This window comes from Lytechinus pictus, chromosome 18, assembly GCF_037042905.1.
Source record: "Lytechinus pictus isolate F3 Inbred chromosome 18, Lp3.0, whole genome shotgun sequence".
Lineage (NCBI taxonomy): Eukaryota > Metazoa > Echinodermata > Echinoidea > Temnopleuroida > Toxopneustidae > Lytechinus > Lytechinus pictus.
The window spans coordinates 20,813,659-20,835,634 of NC_087262.1; the positions used below are offsets into that span (position 1 = coordinate 20,813,659).

General features: G+C 34.7%; 1 protein-coding gene across 1 annotated transcript; it reads left to right on the forward strand.

Moving 5' to 3' along the window:
- The first annotated feature begins 414 nt into the window (after positions 1-414).
- On the forward strand, positions 415-13,697 carry LOC129282166 (E3 ubiquitin-protein ligase MARCHF8-like). The gene is made up of 3 exons (XM_064113315.1): positions 415-949; positions 8,644-8,836; positions 9,509-13,697. Exons 1-3 carry the CDS (start codon positions 530-532, stop codon positions 9,682-9,684), a joined length of 789 nt encoding a protein of 262 aa, XP_063969385.1. The 5' UTR covers positions 415-529; the 3' UTR covers positions 9,685-13,697.
- The last annotated feature ends 8,279 nt before the right edge of the window (positions 13,698-21,976 follow it).

The following is a 21,976-nucleotide window of genomic DNA, read 5'->3' on the forward strand; positions in this document are numbered from 1 at the left end:
TTTGTGAACAAGGCGGTTTCCCAAAGTGTTATTAGGAGTAGGACTTAAAATCATCTTAGAATTTCCAGTTGCATACGTACATGTATGGTTTGTACAAAATATTGCTGTATTGTTCAGACTACAGAATATGCTCAATAGACAATTGCTGATTATCGTCAATGATAATGCATGTTGGCCCAATTGTTTTTATCACACTTGTACATGTATATTGAAGATGGTCCGATATAACTCTTGTGTCATAATGAATTCAGATTAAATGTGTTTAGCCTCTGAAATGCCTTGGCATGAGTAGTTCCTTTCAAGTGTATTTGAAAAAAGTTTGAAACTTGAATATATTACAAAATCTGTTTATTCATAATATTTTGAGTTTAATAACAAAAATTTGTATCATTTCTTTTTATTCCTCCAGCCCATTACAGCACCATCATACAAAGGACCCTCAACAAAATGTCGGTCACAGTCAGAGCGACGGCGTAGCACAGCCAGCAATCAAGTTGAGTTACGGACTTTAAGTAGCCCGGCTACTGCAATGCCCTTTGTAGTATGCCAGTCCAGCAGTTACCTCCCAGGCTCAGTGGCAACCATGTCCAGCAGACCCTCGACAGGCAGCAGTATATCACGGGGGAGTCAATCCAGAAACTCCACCGGATCACGCAGCAAAACAAACTTTACGTCGCCGTCATCACGAGGTGGCGCTCAACCATGGTCGAAGCGGGCGTCCATCGTATCGACGCCTTCTTTGATATCAAGTCAAGGCGATATCTGCAGGATATGCCATTGTGAAGGAGATGAAGAAATGCCTCTTATACACCCGTGCCTATGCCTTGGAAGCCTTCAGTATGTACACCAAGGGTGTATACAGCAGTGGATCAAGAGCTCAAATACCAAGAACTGTGAACTTTGTCGATTTGAGTTTATCATGCAGAGCAAGTTAAAACCTCTTGGCAAGGTGGGTATACTGTATGGTAACACCTGTCCTTTGATGTATATCAAAACACTTATTCTGGGTTTTTTTAAACCTGTTTCCTCTTAAAATCAATTTCCTTTCAGGCAATGTCTTTTATGGTGTGTTTATGCGCCACTTTTTTACCCTAAAATCATGATCTGAATCATGATTCTGCAGAATCACGATTGCATTTCATAGTCAAAAGTGAAAATAAACGTCTTTCAAATCACAAACATGAAACAAAGAAAAATGGGCGTTTGGAAAGACGTTTCTGTAGAATCATGAACGAAAATGGTCATTTAAATGCAATCATGATTTGAATCATGATTCTATGACGTCACTGTGTCGGTTTGACTCTTAACAAGCCCAAGGCGCGTGCTATGCTCAGTGTATGTACATAATTATGTGCTATGCATGCATTTCTTGTCACGTGCAATTAACTTCAAGTTCTGAGTTGGTCATCGCATTGTCCACTGCTTTTCATAATTTTTGTCATGTCTTCAACTGTTCTAGTATTAATGAACTAACTGAACAGAAAATGATCTCAGTTGTTGTTGAGTGAACAGTGTCAATATTATTGGATCTACACTAAAATTCACTTCCGAACACCATTTTCGATGAAAACCGACAAGATGAATAAAAGTAAACAATTAATGAGGTATAATAGAATTAATTCTGGAAGCAAAAGATTGATTTTACGAGAGTCGAAACATGTGCGAATTCTTCCTCTGTAAAACTGAGCACTGTGATGTGCACTGGATGGGCCGTATCTGAGGAGAAACAGCATTGGAATGAAGGTCATCTAAATGCTGATTCTGTGGTATTTTTATTTATGTTTGTGTTTTAAATCATGATTCAATTTATTCTGATTCAAATCATGATTCTGGCTTGAGGTCGCATAAACGCAGCCTTACATTTATGTTGTCATACAATTCCTCTCAAGATATTAAACGTACAGGATGTTCATGTTTATCGTTTGGTTGGTTAACTTGTTTTTTTTCTCAAGTTTTTAATGTAAAGTCATGTCAGATAATCAGCATAATACTTCCTCAATATGTGTGGTATACTGAATTGCTTGCAAAAGGTGATTTCTTGGGGTTTTGTCTCGCCTGCATAGCAGAGCGAGACTATAGGCGCCGCTTTTCCGACGGTGGCGGCGGCGTCAACATCAAATCTTAACCTAAGGTCAAGTTTTTGAAATGACATCATAACTTAGAAAGTATATGGACCTAGTTCATGAAACTTGGCCATAAGGTTAATCAAGTATTACTAAACATCCTGCCTGAGTTTCAGGTCACATGACCAAGGTCAAAGGTCATTTAGGGTCAATGAACTTAGACCATGTTGGGAAAATTATTTTCAAAATCTTAACCATAGGTTAAGTTTTTGAAATGACATCATAACTTATGGACCTAGTTCATGAAACTTGGGCATAAGGTTAATCAAGTATTAGTGAACATCCTGCTCGAGTTTCAGGTCACGTGACCAAGGTCAAAGGTCATTTAGGGTCAATGAACTTTGGTCAAGTTGGGGGTATTTGTTGAATTACTATCATAACTTTGAAAATTTATGGATCTAGTCCATGAAACTTAGACATAAGGTTAATCAAGTATTAGTGAACATCCTGCCTGAGTTTCAGGTCACATGACAAACGTCACCTGTCATTTAGGGTCAATGAACTTTGGCCAAGTTGGGGGTATTTGTTGAATTACCATCATAACTGAAAATTTATGGATCTAGTTCATGAAACTTGGACATTAGGTTAATCAAGTACCACTTATTATCCTGTGCGAGTTTCAGGTCACATGACCATGGTCAATGGTCATTTAAGGTCAATGAAGTTTGGCAGTGTTGGGGGTATTTGTTAAATTACCATCCTAACTCTGAAAGTTTATGGATCTAGTTCATAAAACTTGGACATAAGAGTAATCAAGTATCACTGAACATCCTGTACGGTTTTCAGGTCACAAAACCAAGTCAAAGGTCAGTTAAGGTCAATAAACTTAAGCCATGTTGGGGTAATTGTTGAATTGCCATCATAACTTTGAAAGTTTATGGATAGAGTGAATGAAATGTGGACATGGGTGACGTTAGTTGACAGTCTTAAGTCTCCGTTCAAATTTCATTTATGGTCAATGAACGTGGTATTATGTCATTATATGAATGGTGTTTTTGTGAATGATTATTTTATAGTAGTTTTCAAAGTTAGCACTGCTGCTATATTAAATTGCGTAATGCAGGCGAGACTGCCAGAGGCGTTCCACTTGTTTTATTTTTATGTCCTGTATGGCCAGTTTTTTTTTCCTTTTCAATGTCTTTGATCTGGTCCCCTTCTGATTCTACTTGAGAATCATAATCAATAAAGAAAATAATTCTTTTAATTTCATGTCAAAAAGATGTGAAGGAACTTGTCAAAATGTCCTGTATGACACAATGAAATCACCCATTTATTATTTTTTCATATATTACAATATATTACAATATTACATATTGGCAAGTTCATTTCTCACAGGTTTTTTGTTTGTTTTACTTTCCTATAGATCCAAATGTCAGTGAGATAATATTATTAAGTATCTTTAATTTCTTTGTACCAGCTACTTAAATTTCATCAATAAAATACTGATGCAAATGATTATTTACCTTCAAAACAGCCCTTATGAATTGCAAAAGAACCCAATTACAATTGGGTTCCATGTAAATTAGAATATATCTTGGAAAAAGTACCCTAAAGGCTCTCATACATGTATGCCATAAAAGTGACCCCTTTATATTCTTGAAAATGAAATCATCAAAATTCAAGACTCTAAACCATGAGGGAAAAAAGCCCTTTAATTTCATTACGTACAGTACCTGTGACAATTGTACATAATTTGCGTGAAATTCACATTACTTCCACTTGGTATAATGCCTTTGTGCCAGGAGTTGGCATTTCTATTTGTAATATTGTAAACCCATATTTGGTTCCTCACCTGTCATCTCACGTGCGTGTACAAACAGTGATTTATCAGGATGAGGAGACGGTGAAATTAAGTTTATTTAGTCTTAGAAATAATCACCCTGTACAGTACCTTCAGTGAGGGGTATAGTTAGGCAGATACATATATGTTGGGGTTACATCACGTGTGGGTTTGGTAGTCAATGCTCCCTTGTACCTTTTGTCACGTGTTGTGCCTTGCTCTTATATAATTTCTCACTTTCTTCATTTTTCTCATTCTGTAAACTCTATTCTTTACCCCCCAGAATGTTTTTATATTACTTATTAATCAATTTATTTGTTTATTCATTGATTGATTTATTTATATATTTATTCATTCTTTCATTCATTTATTTATTCATTTATCTATATATTCATTTGTTTATTCATTCATTCATTCATTCATTCATTTATTTAGTAGTTCAATGCTCTTTTTACTTTACAACCTATCTCCAGGCAATGCACCTGTATTGGTTTAGTTTTTGTCTCGCCTGCGTAGCAGAGCGATACTATAGGCGCCGCTTTTCCGACGGCGGCATGCGGCGTCATCAACCTTGAAATGTTTAAACATCCCCCCTCCCACCCCCTCAAGCTTTAATTTGCTCAATGAGAATGTTCTGCATGTAGCTCCACTCTTTCTGTTCATAATCATATTAAAATGTGTTCTGCTTTGAATCCAATAGCAATGATAATGATATTCCACTCCATGATACATCAGACTGATGTCTCAAAGCACTTTCCAGATATTATGGATGAGGAGAGGGGAGGGTTCAAATTAGTAGGGCTATTTACATTTTTTAGGGGGACAATTTTCATTAACATAACTAATCTGATTGTATCCTGACATTTTTAGCCCATTCCATGGTTGAGAATGGATCTTAGATGTAAAACAAGAATAGATTAAAACAGATATTTTGTATTGATTGGGCACCTGATCAAAATAAAGTGTAATCGGTAAATTTATCCAATGAAATACATAATTATATCGTTCACACCATAACCATTTTTAGGGCATATTCATTTTTAGTAATGAATTGGAATATGCACTTGTGGGATTTACTGAAAATAAAGATAAGCTTTCTGGATGCAGCTTTCTTAATAAAGGGAACAAAAAAATACCTTGTTTGAATTGCCACTCCCATCTCTCACCATTTGTTTGTATGCTTTTCAGCATAAGTACCATTTCTTATCTTCTCTTCAATATATTTCCTTCCACATCTTGTCAGGGACGTGAACCATCCGCTTTTCCCGCTTCAGAGTAATGTTATTACTCTGTTACATTGGTACAAGGAGAATTATGTGAATCCTTTTCAATGTGTATCAAACACATTTATGATTCTCCAAGCATCGTAGATTCAAGCAACAGGTCTCATGGATGTAGGAAAGTTTCCATAGCAACCGGCTACTTTCAGATATTAAACCTTTGATGTCAATATTAAGTGAGATGGCAGTAATTGCATTAATGCCTGCACGACAGCAGAATAATTTTCTTCAGGTTTTGAGATAATTTCTCAAGAAGAATGTGGTCTTGAGAGTCTTCTTTCCCTCTCTCTGCCTCTCTCATTCTTGTGACATTCCAGCATATTGAGCACACAAGTATTCAAGTTTTGACAATACATTTGAAATTGCTAAGCTGAGATTGTATACGTCATCCATGATTATACAATGATACTGTACATTACATAGGGTAGCACATCCAATTTGACTTCTTGATAGATGAATGAAAATGCTTCCTTAAATTGAAAAGAGTAATTTTTCACAAAAATACAATTGGACAAATATATATATATATATATCCATTCATTGCTATGGCCTTAGATGCCCTATTCGTGGGCCTCAACAAAGCCCCTTTCTTTGGCCTTGGATCTGTTTTGTGCCCTTTTTATATTTTCCTATCCAGTTTGTGCTGTAATATAGAATTGTTCCCTTTTGAAAAGTGGTCTTGCCCTAATTGAAATTTAAAGGGAAGTTCACCCTGAAAAATAGTTTGTTGTAAAAATAGCAGAAAAAAAAATATTGGTGAAGGTTTGAGGAAAATCCATTAAATAGTAAGAAAGTTATTAGAATTTTAAGTTTTGGATTTGTGACGTCATAAACGAGCAGCTGCCCATATGTTTTGTAATATAAAATGCATAAATTTCCAGTTTTTCATGGTTCGTGATTAGTTTTAGGAACGGGTGTTAAATGCATTGTCTATTGATTTACAGAAGGTACAATAAAACCATTTTCAATTTTCTGAGAAAATGACATGTCATTAATTTTTTGCCATTCGATATTTAGGAAAGCTGCTCGCATATGACGTCACAAATCAAATAATTGAAATTCTAATAATTGTTTATTCATTGATGGATTTTTCTCAAACCTTCAGCAATATTTTTATTGAATTTTCTGCTATTTTTATAAACAACTTTTTGACAGGGTGAACTTCCCATTTAAGGTTCAATTGTGCATTAATCATTTACTGTAATGTGTACTTAACTATTGTACAGTGCAGAACCTGGATTTTGACAAATTGATGGCGATATGGCAATCAGGAAAGAAACATAATATAAAATATCGTACCTCAGTAATGTGAAAGGCATCTGACTACAAGTGCATGTAAAGTACTCATCTGGCATGTATAGCAGTACAGTTATCGTTTTAACTTAATAATTGAAGACATGTATATTTGTTTATGTTACTTAGCCAACACAAGCTAATTGATTAATAATAAAAGATCATGATTAAGTGTATACATGTATGGTACAGGTCAGTCTTTTAGCTTTAAGCATTGCATTACAAAAGAAACAAATTAATTAATATTGACTTGTAATGAGATGTGCAATTAGCTATTCAGCCATTGTATTATGACTGCATCACTGGTATATGTCACTTTGAGTTTGATAGTGGTAATGGTACCTCGGTCAGTTTCAATATTATGCCTACATGTAAATCGTATGATTTATATCTAGCTCATGCACAATGTTCAGATGTCTTTAATTATTTACAGGTATACACTTGTATATTTCATTTGTCATTTGTAATTTTAACCACCCAAAGCTATTGCAATTATTAAAAAAAACATTGAATATGATTCATTATACAGCACCTGCTGTAAATAGTATAGTTTTACATAAATGTGAGAGTGTAGCAGGTGTACTTGTATAATATTAATAAATCATATTCAATGCTTTTGATAATAGCAATAGCTTGGGGGTGGTTTGAAAAAGTAGTATGAATTTACAAATGTCTGTATATTTGACAAGAGAAAAGAAAAGGTGCTTGTAATGAACATGTATTTCTGAATCTTAATCATATCATTCCTAGATGAATGTCAGCTCTATGGCCCGTATTCTGAAGTCGAGTTTAACTTAAACTCAGGTTTAAAGTTGTGGTTTAAGTATGGGAAGCCAAAAGTATCAAAATTTTTATTAACTTGTATGTTTCTTATGTTTAATGTGCTCTTTCCCCGATTCATCGATGGTGAAGACAGTCATGTATTTATACTTCCTGGACAATTATGAATGATTTGAGAGCCAAATCAGCTGAAGCATGATATCTCTACTGTGATTTATGTAACAATTGGCTCGCCATACTTAAACCACAACTTTAAACCTGAGTTTAAGATAAACCCGACTTCAGAATACGGGCCTATGGATTAGTGTATTATTTGTGCCAATTAGTGATAGTGAGAGATAAAGAGTTAGACCTTTATTAATTGCATGAGTTTGAATATGATCCATGATTCTATGTATGGAATTAACATTTTTGATAATGAACTTTTTGATGTACCGTATGGGTACTAGTATTCAACCTGGCATAATTCAAAGATTTTGACATATTCCCCAAAATATTTAGAAATAGGGAATTTATCTTAATTTCACATCTTTGTTATTTCCAGGGTAATCTGTTGTCGATATTTTCTTTGTCAATCTGTCGACTATATGCGCGGAGGATCGAATTATGCGGCGATGGCCTTTTGCACTGAATGGTACTAGTATTCAACCTAGTGAGGATTGATAGCAAATCTCAAAAGGGTTTAGATTGCTAAATTAGATCTAGATCTATGTAAATCTCTGGCTTTGATTAATTCCCTGTTTGGTCTCATCTCAAATGGTCTAGTCCATAGTCGGATGGGACAAGGGCAGATTGAGAGATAGGGCCATCTTTCATCGCTAGGTTGAATACTAGTGCCGACGGGTTGAATACTAGTACCAAAATCCGTCGCCGTATAATTCGATCGCCCGCGCACACAGTCAACTGGTTGAAGAAAAAAATAACGGAAAAAGAATAACCAGCATTTGCTCTTCGAAATAAGACGGGTCTGAAATTCAGGTAAATTCTATATTTCTATATATTTGAGGAAACTCTCCAAACGGGTTGAATACTAGTGCCCTTACGGTATTGACTTTGCCATAAATGTTATCAACTTTGTTTAAAATAAAATTTGTTTTGATGCAAAGGACATGCTGGCCATGAATTTTGAAATCCCTCTATGTTGAAAGATTAGTCAAACAGCAGGAAAAGTGAGATTTTATTTTCAATTGGTTGCAAGTTATTCAAATAATTTGAATATTCAGAGAGTAAATTCCAGGCTTAATGTTTATGAACATGTACATGTTTGTAATGTGGGGTTTGCAAACCAAGAAATGTATATCCTCTAAGATATTAGTTGTATTTAGGAATTATTTGAACTCATCACTGGGTTTAACTTGCCGTTTCTCTGTTACTCATTCCATTCTAGTGGGAAAAGCTGGACATGTCTCCGGCGGAGAGACGTAAAATCATCTGTTCTGTGTCATTCCATCTGATAGCTGTGACGTGTGTGATATGGGCCCTATATGTCCTGATAGACAAGACCTCGAGTGATATACAAGACGAGGGGATGCAATGGCCGTTCTGGACAAAGCTAGTAGTAGTTGCTGTAGGCTTTACAGGTAAGACAGTGATGCATTGGGGGAATACATGGGGGCTTGGGGCAAATTCAGCCCAAAAATGACCCAGCAAAAGCCCTGGAAAACTGAAAAAGTATTTGTTATATTCAATGTAAAAAACAATAGTGGGATGTTCATAGAGTAGCCTGAGAAATCATAATTATAGATAGTTTTCCCCAGAAAAAATGTGATCCTGATGAGTATTTTGTTTCTTAACAAAATTCATAATTCACACTGAGAAAATGTTGATTCTAGATATCTATGTTATTACTTAAAATTTGGTTGATTAGGAATATCATATAAAGGTAATGTATGCACATGTACAAGTACATGTATAGTTTCATATCTTAGTAAGATTTAAAGTTACATGTAAAAGAAACCTTTCCATTGGATTAAAGCAGAATTATAAAAATATGTTTTACATATATATCAGCTTTTTGTTGACAGGAAGAGGGGGAGTAATAGAATAATGAGGAGGGGGAGTGAAATGGAAAGAAAACAATGATTAAAAAAAAGGATGAGGAAAGGTGAAGGAGGAGAAAGGGAAAAGGAAGAAGTGGGAACAGGAAGATGAAGAGAAAGAGAATTATTGCTTCCAATTATAGAATGCCTTAAGGTTCCTTTTAAAATGAATGAAACTTGACCATCTTTACATCTCCCTTCCTTCATGTGCAGGTGGATTAGTCTTTATGTACGTCCAGTGTAAGGTGTACTTCCAGCTCTGGAGGCGATTGAAGGCATACAACAGGGTCATATATGTCCAGAACTGCCCACCGGAAGTCAGGTTGAGGGTCAAGGAGCAGAAGGAGTTGGAAGAACCCCCCAAACCTCAGATGGACATCATCAATTGACCACAGAGAAGGTTGTTTCCCCATCTATCATCAGTGAATTGTATGCAAACGAGTGTGAGCCTAAGCTTGTAGCACTAAAGTATCAATATTTTAAGATGTTTTACACATTGTGTTCAAATGAATTTGAGCCTGAGCTATTCTGCTAAAGTATCAATTTTGAGAGGCTCAATTTCTAGCCTATGACTACAAACTCCTGTAGTCATTCGCCACTGTAAAATACCCAGAGCACTTCTACAATTCATGCAAATTATCTTGATTTCCACTTTTTTTTGAAAGACTATTCTGCCCTACAACAGCAAGAGGATGTAAGTGACAAAAATGACATTTTCTGTAAAATGTATCTGAAATTACACTACTATCATTCCAATACCATGATTTTCTTGCCAAACATATCTTGTTTTCACAGCATAGGAAATTCATAATGGCAACAAGTGATTTTGCCCTTGTCACATCCCAAATTGTCCCTAAAATTCCCAAATGGAATGATTGAGGCGACCTTTTTTCATAAAGTTTCTTCAAGATTTGCCGCATACAATATTCAAGAATGATTTAAATATGCACAAAATATTGATATTTGCATTTACTGAAATGAAAGAAATAGTCCCCCAAAATTCAGAAATCACCCTAATGTGGAAAAAAGAATAGCCCCTTACCCTACTTTTTGAAACTGAGTATGAAATGAGAATTTTACATAGAAGAAGATACATATTGGAGAAAATATGGAATTATAATGGAATTATCATGTCAAATTTATTCAAAATGTCACTTGTTGCCTCTGCTCTGTGGTAGGGCAGATATGTGATGAGTGATGTGAGCAACTGGTAACATAAGGTGGCCTGCCTTAGTTTCAAAGAAACGTCATTCAAATGATTCAGTGACCCCCTCCCACATCATTCATAATGGTTCAAGGAGTATAAATTTGTTTTTGTTGAATGGTGTTTGATTGGATATGTAACACACAAATTCAAGCCCATAGAACAAACATGTAGAATCTTTATTAATTTACTGCAAGCCAATGTGATTTAACGTATGCGCTGTGAGATAATGCACTATCAATCAATATTTCTTGGTACATATTAATGTGTTATGACTTTTAATGCTGTTGAATTGATTAACAAAACCTTGAAAGGAAATATGAAAGTACTGAAAAAATAGGCTTGAGGCCTGCAAAATATATCAAAGTAATTTAATTGCAGAATATCTAACAGTAATCAATTCACATGTGTCAATTATTTCATAGATAGATTTCATAGTAAGATTTATTAGATTCCATAATTATAGTATTGATAATGTATACAAATTATGAGGCTGGCCTCTTTATAAAACATTAATGACTCTGGTAAGATTTCTGAAGCCATAGCTAATTGTGTGTTTATTTCAATTCGCATGTAAATAATTTCATATAACGGTCAGCATTTCATGTGTGACAATTTTACCATATGTTTTGATTTATTTCATTTTCAAGATTTGATTTTATGATTTTCATTATGATATCATTTGCAGATATTTGGAAGAAAATAATTTTATTGAAAATGGCATATTGTCATTCACATACTTAAATAGTTTGTTTATAATTATGTTTTGTAACATATATTTAAGAATTGAATCCTCTGGAGATCAGAGGCTACATGATTATCAAAATACACACTGATAAATATTTTTAAACCTTCGACAAAGGTTTATTTGATAAATATTGCCATAAATCTATAGGATTTTGAAGTACAAGACTTATAAAGAACTATTGATATGTTGTATTATCATCTATTTAGAGCATTTTAGCCATACATTAAAAACGCGTATTTTGGTCTGCATCAATTGCCCGTGCAGTATCAGAGCGTATCCCTAGAATGACCGAAATCCGAAGAATATCCCATAGGCTCCTGTACAAAATTTGCTATTGAATATGAGAGCATATTCAACAGTATAGTGCGCATGCGCGAATGCAGACAATATACAACGCGTATAACAATGAAAGCAATGAGATGCGCAGAATAAGAGCACAACGACACTCGATTACGTCATAATGAACTACGTGCAAGTTGCATGCCAATGACCAAATTTGATCTTATAAAGTGATGATGCCATTATGTGATATGTGGATATGACTTGTTCTATCAAATTTCTCTCTCTCTTTTTGATTGCTAGGGATGGGATAGATGATAATAATTATATTGGATGGCTTTCTTTCATGGAATACCATAAATATTCCACTCGTTAGGGCCAATATTCCTCTCATCTGCGATTCGTGGAATATTTGCCCAAACTCTTGGAATATTTGTGGTATTCCATTCAGAGCCATCCAATATGATATAAATATGTAATGACCTCTGATGTTATATTGTGTACAGTTTTATTGATCCTTATGTACATGTATTCATTACAAGATTTTGAATAAAACGATAGTGGAAAATAATTTTCCCCAAATTTTAGGAGGAAGTACGATTCCTCTCAATTTTTAGAAGACCCTGACTTACAATGGGTATTCTAATTATTCATTTATAATATTTAAGATAATTTACGGTAATTTGGATATTGAATAACAATTTTCAAGATCATACATATTTGTATGAAATTCTGAAACATTCCAATCATTTTTTGTATGATAGATGCTTGTGAGATTGTAGCAAATATAGTAAATTTATTAAGCCATTAGATTCTGGAATGAGGATGGCTCCTGTGCAAAACCTGAATAAAATTAGGCAATTCATAAGACAGATTTTAACCGTAAATGTTTTCATAATTCTATTTGATTCTTGCCTGGGCATGCTTTTGCTTGTACCTTTAAACCTTGTAATAATTTATTGATTTATGTGCTTATGATATATCAATATTGTGTAGGTTAAAGCTGATGTATTTATTTATTATTGTTCCATCATTAATGAAATTATTGAATATGTTTATTTGAAATGCTTGAAATATATACTTATATTATGTAATTAACAGATGTTTACAACTCAGACAATCAACAGGCCAGCTTTGTTAAACATGTATGTGTATTTTATTTGTATTGTGTGTTTGTGTTTCTTCTATTTATTATTCATTGCATTACTATTTCACAACTATTCATTTTCTTTTTTTCCACGCCTTTGTAACTTGTAATGCATGCTGGCATTGACTGGGTCCATTATTTTAGATACTATAGTGTTTTAAAAATGGAAAAATCACTGTTTGCATCTGAACTCGTCAATGATTAGTCCTAATTCAAATGACTATGATAATGGCTCTGTTCTTCCTAGAGGTCCAATACAGCTCGTAATCTCAAGATGATATATGAAAGTTTTTGTACTTTAGTATTTGTAATGATATTGTTCTTAACTTTCATTCCTTATGCACAAGTATATTATTAGGGGATGGGAACTGTGAGGTGTGTTGCAATATATTTGAATTGGATTGTAAATACAGTGAAACTTTGTTAAACATCAAGAAAATAGGCATCCTCTTTGGCAATTCATTTTCAATCCATTCACAAAGTCATGCATGATTATGTAACTTATTTGAAAGTGTAAAACCACATACTTTACTCATAATGTTTTGTCTGTTAACTAAAGTAGCGCTTTCTCTGCAACGTAGATTTCCCCGAAGAAAATCCAAGACATACAATGCATTAAACCACAAGAAATTGTGCTCACGTTTTGAGTCACACCCATGATTCCATAAAACTTTGGGGGGCTTTGTTTGTTTCATTGTCTAATTGAACTTTTTTATGAGAGGTTTGATATCCTTGTGTGCTCACAAGGTGATACGGTAACTTGTTTTTCCTCTCAGCTCCTACGTTTTGTCATTCTGAACATGACTCCTTGTATCAGATGTAATCTGGCCAATAATGCCTTAATGCTATATTTTACCTTGGGTACTTTTACCTATTTTTCTCTTGGCCATCAACATATCGTCAAATAAATATCAAGCTTATTAACGATTATTAGCACTCACGCAGCTGTGACCATGTGAGCTGAGCTAGCATATCCTGCCTGGGTTTCATTCTGCTTCGGCAATTAAAAATTCTTGGCAACAGCAAAATTTTGTTGTAATTAGTTTGGTTTCTACAAATGTTACATAAATTGTTCATTAATCATATGTTATGGAACAAAGGCTGTTTCAAAGATTGTTGATATTGGACACAGGAGAAATGGTGATCCTGTATGTTACAGCAGCAGTATAAAAGACATCACCACATTGGGCAAATCATGCTGAGAAGACATGCACTCCTGTGTATTAATCCATATGATTGCATGTTATAGACCATGTGCGCCTCTGCGTATCTCAAGTATGCTTTGAAATTAGATTTTTGCTCCAAACCAGTAATATGTTGATATGTATTGTTGGCAGATGTGACTTTAATTTGTATATTCTTTTGAGGGTCGGGGGGATGTTTAATTTTTTTTAATGCACTCTCTGTCTTCTTAATTCTTATTATGCATGTGGGTCACTGCAATGGGTCACAATCTCAAGGTCACCAATCAAAGGTCGTTTGAACCATCAACCTTTCATATTTTCATACATTTAAGGCCACCGCACACAACGTAGTAAAATTTGATGTGAACATTCACACATGGAACATCATACATGTTACTGTCTTAAAGGAGAATGAAACTCTTGGAGCAAGTTAGCTTTTGTGAAAGCAGAAAAATCAAAGAATAAGATCAACAAAAGTTTGAGTAAAATAGGACTAGCAATAGAAGAGTTATGAGCATTTGAATGTCGAGATCACTAATGCTATGGAGATCCTCCCATTGGCAATGCGACCAAGATCTATGATGTCACAGATGAACAACTCTCCCCTTTTGGACACTGAAAAAATACCCCAAAACATCTCTTTTTGCTCATTCTAATCATATGACAAATGATTCATCAATGATATAATGTTGTGAAACCTCTGTACTTGTCCTCTCCATATAAAGAGAACACCTCACCTTGTGATAGACTCTATAAAAGTGAGAATATAAGTGAAATAAGTACTAAAGTAATGAGGGAGTTGTACGTGTGTGACATCACAGATCTTGGTTGCATTGCCAATGGGAAGATCTACATGGCATTAGTGATCTCAATATTCAAATGCTCATAACTTTCTTATTCATTCAATCTTCCTCAAACTTTCAACAATATGTTTCTTTGATTTTTCTCTTTGATATGGATTCAGCTGGTTTCAAGGGTTTCATTCTCCTTTAAGTTCTAATTCATCGTACAAATATTTATATTCAAATCTGACTATGCTAACATCTAAATGAATATCTAGTTGTAGTGACGTTGTAGTTATCGTACAACGGTCTTAGTTTTGAAACCAATTCGGCATTTACTAAAAAAAAATAAAGGCTTGTAATGTAATCATCAAAATTGTTTTATTAGTATTCTCACATTTAATTTGCACCTAAAATAATTTTAATTTTAAATAATTTTCATTTATATTTTCATAAAATAAGCGAATGCGATCTGTTCCAAAATCGAATGGTGGATCAGTCGTAAGGTGTGCGGAGGCCTTTAGGGCCTGTAACTCCCAAGCTTAGTGATTGATTGTACAGTTAACTTGTTAGCTTGATTACACATAATGGTCAATGTAATCAGTCGTAAAAATCAGCCCTACAATCGATCTCTACGCTAAGTGATAGAGGGCCTTTATTCAGCAATTTTTAATCCTAGAATTTAAGCATGCTCTTTATAGGAAACTAATGTATGTGATGAAAGTATATCAATGTATGGATGTTCAGTCCTTTTATTTTATCAACTATTTTTTTTTTTCAATTTAAATTTCTTCACTCTTATCGTATCTTTATAAAATGCGTTTTCCAACTGTTCTTTATTTTTTTGTTAATGTTTCTTTGTTCAGTACAACAATTTAATATTTCCTTCTTTATTATTTTCTTCTTTATTTTCCTTATTATAATATGCCACATTTTGCTATAATAATATTCAAACATAGCAGAATTCTTTGTGCATGACCATCATAGAACATGGCGATTTCGTAACGACAACACGTAAATCCGTCTCTCCTGATTTGTCAAACTTTTGAGGATCTAATCTGCACCTATCCGGATATAAGCCTACGTATTCTAATCCTAGGACATATACACATCCACTGACTTAGCATATTGGAATAATAATGTCGTATGATCTGCGAAAATCTCAGAAAGCAAAAGGCTTAAAACCCACCACAGGACTACCACCAGGGGCAGTGCAGAAATCCAGTTACAAGAGACCAAACCCTTTCTCGCCGAAAGCTCCGGCTGAGGAGCAAGCTCTGAATTCAACATCAAGTCCCAATCCTGGGAACCGGAGCCACTCAACCACGCCCAAAGACGTCATCACCATGACAACAGTCGCCAGCGATTCTCCGCCCGAGCAAGCATTCCAACATGAATACAGCTCGTTTATCACAAAGAAATTCGAAGAAATGCTTGATAGGGCGGTTGGCCGTCTCGAGAAAAAGATTGAGGGAGTTGAAATTCTTCTCGGAGCTTCCCTTGAATTTGAAAGACAAAGGGTTAACGATCTCCAGGACAACCAACGCCGCCTTGAAGCGAAATTAAAGGCCTTAGATGAAGAGGTAACCAGACTCCGCGCCGATGCCGAAAAGGGCGAGGTAGCCGCGAACAAGAGCGAACGGTTTTCGAGAAGGAACAACATTCGTCTCGTCGGGATCGATGAATTCCAGACAACGACAGGTCTTGACGATAGTGGATCATCTTCTCAGCTTCTAGCAGCCGCCCAACCTCAGCAAAGTGAAGATTGCATCGCGTTAGTAGAAGAAAAGCTACGATCCCTCTTCGGCATCAACACGAATGTTGAGCGTGCTCACCGCGATGGTAGGAAAGTTGTTGGAAAACCGCGCCACATTCTTGTGAAGCTCTTATCCTACCGCGATAAGGTTGAAGTGATGAAGAAAGCAAGAAATGTCCTAAAAAATGAGAAGTTCTTCATCATCGATGATCTTACTAACGCAGATCTTCAAGAAAAGCGCAAATGGGCTAATCAAGTTCAGGCGCTCTATGCCCAAGGTACGAGGATGCGTTTCTACGCCGGGAAGTGGCGCCTTCGTGGAGGAGATGCCTATAATTTTGAGACCCCATCCCACGATGTCTTACGTAATTCAACAACCGGTGAGGAGTAATGAGTAATATCTCTTTCGACCAACCAGGAAAATTGCGACTCCGTGGAGGTGACCCATTTAATTTTGAGTCCTCATCCCATCACGACACCTCTCTTAATTCAACTATTGGTCATGCTGGTGTGGAGTTTTAATTTCCCCGACTAGCTCTACGAACCAAGGTCAGTTTCAGTCTTCTGTAGAATGACATCAACACATTGTTATGTATATTTTTCTACCTCCGTATTTTCTTACCGCTTCTCATATCGATCGCTTGACCTCATCATAAATCACCTTAGACAGCGAAGTGATTAATTTCAGTTTTTATTTTTAACTAGTTGAAAACCCATAGCTTTGAAATGTTATGGATTGCTATACACTTTGGCAACTGCGATCTCGGTTTTTTTTTTCAATATGTTTGTTCTTATATCACACGAATGTCTGCAGTCTTCTTTTCGCATGTTTTTTCTAGTGTTTGCGCATTCATGTGTTTACTGTATTCTTTCAGGCAAGGCCTTATTTTAAACTTTTCGGCTACAATGATGTCGAATCTTTTACTTTAAACGAGAAAAGTTTGATGGTCAATACGATTTTTCTTTGTCAATTATTCAATTCCCTAGCTTGGATATCAATAATTCCCTAAAATTTTGAATCCTGCAAGTCGATATTTCATTTCAAACTTGTACTAAATTGTATTTCCTCTTAGCCGTATGCCAACAATTGTACCTCTTGGCACTCATCCACTGTTTTCATCACCTTTCGTAATAGATGGCTTTTACTTTTCTCGTTGTCGTTGTTTATTTAACAAGTTGGTAACCATTTCCTTTTTTCTTGATTTCTTTTGTCTGTGTTCACCTCATTTCAAGTTTAAGCCCGAACTATTCCATAAATATTATAGCTTAAATTGGATGGACACAATTCAAAAGAAACTTTCGTAATTCTTTATAAATACAGCATATAATTATGTGCGTCTGTGCGCATGGGTGTTTGGTGTTTATGTGAGTGTGCATTCAATCTAAACTATTTGCAGGAACCAATTCTGATTAATTTACCTACCATACTTAAGATTGGATGCAGGACACACACTCTGATGTATCATCGAATATTTCTTACCTATTGAATCAGAATCGCTTGTCTCACTTTCATGACTTTATGCTGACCCCAGTTTGCAACATGTGCAATCAAACTTGCAAACACTTTTAGTCGTTTTCCGTCAACATAATGATCTCCTTAAAATGAACTGATTACAAACCACATTCGCTCTAGTACTGTTTGTTTATTTATCTTTATATACATAACATGCCTTCTAAATTTGAGATGTTACATTGTTGAATCTGGAGGTATGCTTGTATATTTACTTTCATCTAACCACTGTGTTAGCGAGAGCCAATGCTTAAGAAAGTAATTACAATGAGAATGGATGGTCACTCACTTTTACTGATTATTATCGAAATGTCATTACTTTGTAGCAGAACTATGCTTGCATTGCATGTTTTGCTCGTCCTTAGCATTGCGATTTCTACATTTTTATTATTTTTCCCCACTTCGTACACGCACGTTGTGTATTTCTTTTCTCGGTTTATTCCATTCCTTTTGAGCAGAGTCTATCTCATACAGCTACGCGCCTCTTGTTACTTAAAACATCACCAAAAGTTTTTGCTTGACATTTTGCTTGTTGACCATCCAACCTCAAGGCTTAAGAGCAGGAACCGAATTTTTTATATTTGTTATATAATTTAAAACAACCTGTTGCACCCTTTACTAGTATTCTGTTGTTTTTTTGATGCGGTCGGCTAGCACATGTTGCATACGTATCTGTTTATATCTCTATTGCGTAAAAAAATGTATCAACATATTATTATCAGACAATGAGTTGAGTGGTTTAAACACACAAAGCATAAGCAAGGGCTAACAGTCCACCTTTTCTCTATCTTATGTTTAGACTTTTTAAATCTCCTATGCTCGGTAATAACTTAGTGAAGAGTTGAAGGCCTAAATGCGGTGATTGTTGAAGGCCATGATTTTTTGACAATCAGACACCAGTGACAAGGGAAACTCCCTGGTTTCCCTGGTGTGCACCAGGATGTTTTTCACAATCAGTTATCATGGTACTGTCTTGTCTTAAATCACATGAGTGACTCCTATATTCATAAACTTTTTACTCCGAGTATGAGTGAATCTAATTACCATGGACCTATCCATCCAAACAATAATACTAATAGCTAAATGTTTATTTGTATAATGTAAATACATGTACACGTTCGTGCATTAACATTAATTCTCGGATCATCCCGAAGCAAAATTGTCCCTGGAGCTACATGCAGTTTGTACTTCTATGTTTTTCTGCTATTTGCCTTTTTTGTTTCTGGCAATACAGTAGTGTTTCGCATTAAAATCAAATGTGCTCATTTCAGGCCTTTATCTCTCTACTCTACATTGCATGACCAGGCTCTACACTTTCCATCCAATCTTATATTACTCGAAGCCTGTAATATATCAATGTAATTTATTATTGTAGATTGTATTACGTTTATCCACATTCTCCACTGGCTATCCATTCCTGCATTATTAAGCATGAACAATTTATGTACAAAAAAAAAAAAATCCCTACTACAATTTTCAATCTGGCATTCAAGGGAAAACGGTTGGATGTTTCAAAATTCAAGTGCTTTTGCTCTTCTACATTATGTTTGAAAAATAATTTATTTAACCATGTCTATTTTTGGTTAGGTTCTTTTATATTGTATATGCATTTCTTTATAAAAAAAATCCTCAACCTGTTTAAGACATAAAAGGAACAATAGGATGTTCACATCCACTAGCATCGCAACAAGTCGGTTTTTATTGTGTCCGCACTCAATTCCACTCAAGCGTATACTGCGCGTCGTAAATCCAGACTTTGTTGCACGCAGCTATATACATGTATACGGTCTATCGTTTGTCTGTTATGTAAAAGTTTGAATCATTCTTCGAACTTAAACGTGACTCTCGTTAAACATGTTAAATGCAGAGTCATCCTTGTTTGTTTTCTGTATATATACATATCACGACATGTATTCGTTCTAGACCAATAGACTATATTGATCGATCTTTGCATACTTCTATCGATCACGCAGGTATAAATCCGACATTATGTTAAGTTTGCTATCATTACTATTTAGTTATCCTCATTTGATATTTTGATATGACCTTTAAAAAAATATATGTAACCTTCAGGAGAGACGGATACAGAATGAATATCTGTTGTCATTTTACTTCCTTTATTTTGCTTTCATACGTTCTGTTTATTTTTTGTTTTTTTACTTACCTATATATATATATATGTATATATATATATATATATATATATATTTATATATATATATATGTATATATGTGTACATATACTAGTATATATTCTCAATTACTCTTAGTACTTCACTAAGGAAGTTTATTTTGTTTTTGCTTCAGTGTTTTACATTTTCTCTAGTTTCAACACCACCCCTTCATACTTTGCACTGCACAAGGTCATTACATTTTATATTAGTTTTTATTCTCCCTGTTTTTTTTTTCCTTATATTTCTTCTTCTATTTTGATTTTTCTGTTTTTACTACCCTTTCGTCAACACACACTTATTATTTCTTTCTTTCTTTTTTTCACACATACTCAGGAACAGGTATACAGCATAGTGCATTGTTTCACCGAGGTTTACCACAAACCCTCTCTCCTCTGCTAATGACTGATTTTACTAGGTTTCCATTTAGTTCTTTAAACAACGACGACTTGTTGTCTCTCTCGGCGCAACATGGCGCTACTCACACATTAGATAATCATAATTCCAATTACGATACACACATACGAAATTTGATGGACAATAATACAACCAATCTTAATTACAACTTTGATGCAAATGATCAATTTGGACAACTCTCTACATCACATTATTTCACAGAACAACATTTCGAATCATCTATTACATCAGACAACACAAGCGAAAGTTTTTATCTTCTCCATTTAAATATTCGAAGTGCCAGTAAAAATTTTGATAAACTTAAATTATTCCTAGATAACAACCGGTTTCCAAAATCTTCATTTATTGGTTTAACTGAAACATGGTTCTCTGATAATCCATGTTCCCTCTTCACACTCCCTGATTTTGATTTAATTGTTAATAATAGAACGCAAAGACCTGGAGGTGGTGTCGCTCTGTACATACCACAACAATACGATTATACTCATATAGCTAATATAACCATATCAAACGACGTTTTAGAAACCCTGTTTGTTGAAGTCACAAACCCAAAAGGCAAAAACTTAATACTGGGTGTATTTTATAGACCTCCTCAATCAAATACCAATGCATTCTTAGAATCTCTCAATGAAATTTTATTAAATCCTGTTTTAAAAAATAAAGATTGTTTCTTCATGGGTGACTTCAATATCAACTTAGTAAATTGCAATTCTAACAGCACCTCTCAGGAGTTTCTTGAAATGTTTCTTTCCTATTCTTTTTTACCGCTTATCACTAAACCGACAAGAGTTACAAATAACTCGGCCACTTTAATTGACAACATTTTTAGCAATATAACTCAACAAATTCCCAAAGCCGGCGTTATCATTAGTGACATCACTGATCACTTTCCCATTTTTGCTAGGTTATCTACAAATAAAGCTATAATGAAAGAAACATTCAATACTCCATTTAGAAAAATAACTGATGACAATATAAACAATCTAATTAATGACTTAAATACAACAGACTGGTCGAGTGTTTTTGAATCCACAGACGTTGATGACGCATACAACTCCTTCATTTCCAAATTAACATCTTCTCTAGATACTCACGTTCCTTTTACTATCAACAGAAAATCAAATTATAAAAAGGTCCCACTCCACCCGTGGATTACTAAATCACTTTTGAGATCAATCAACCGAAAGAACAAATTATACTATAAATACATATCCAAACCAAGCGACAAATCCCGTTCTAAATATACATCATATAAAAACACACTTACTTCTTTACTTCGTATTGCAAAAAAAGAATATTATACCTCCCAACTTGATTTGCACAAAAATGATATGAGGAATACTTGGAAAATTATAAATGGCGCGTTAAACAAAAAGAATAAAAGTTCCACTATATCAAAAATAAAAACACACAACACAATCATCGATGACAATAACTTAATAGCAAATGAGTTTAATTCATATTTTTCCAATATTGGCAACAA

What these genes read in the sequence shown, in the direction of transcription:
- LOC129282166 (XM_064113315.1), top strand. Translation starts at nt 530, where the DNA reads ATGCCCTTTGTAGTATGCCAGTCCAGCAGTTACCTCCCAGGCTCAGTG. An exon ending in AGTTAAAACCTCTTGGCAAG is followed by an intron (nt 950 to 8,643) that starts GTGGGTATACTG and finishes ATTCCATTCTAG; the next exon opens with TGGGAAAAGCTGGACATGTC. An exon ending in AGTTGCTGTAGGCTTTACAG is followed by an intron (nt 8,837 to 9,508) that starts GTAAGACAGTGA and finishes CTTCATGTGCAG; the next exon opens with GTGGATTAGTCTTTATGTAC.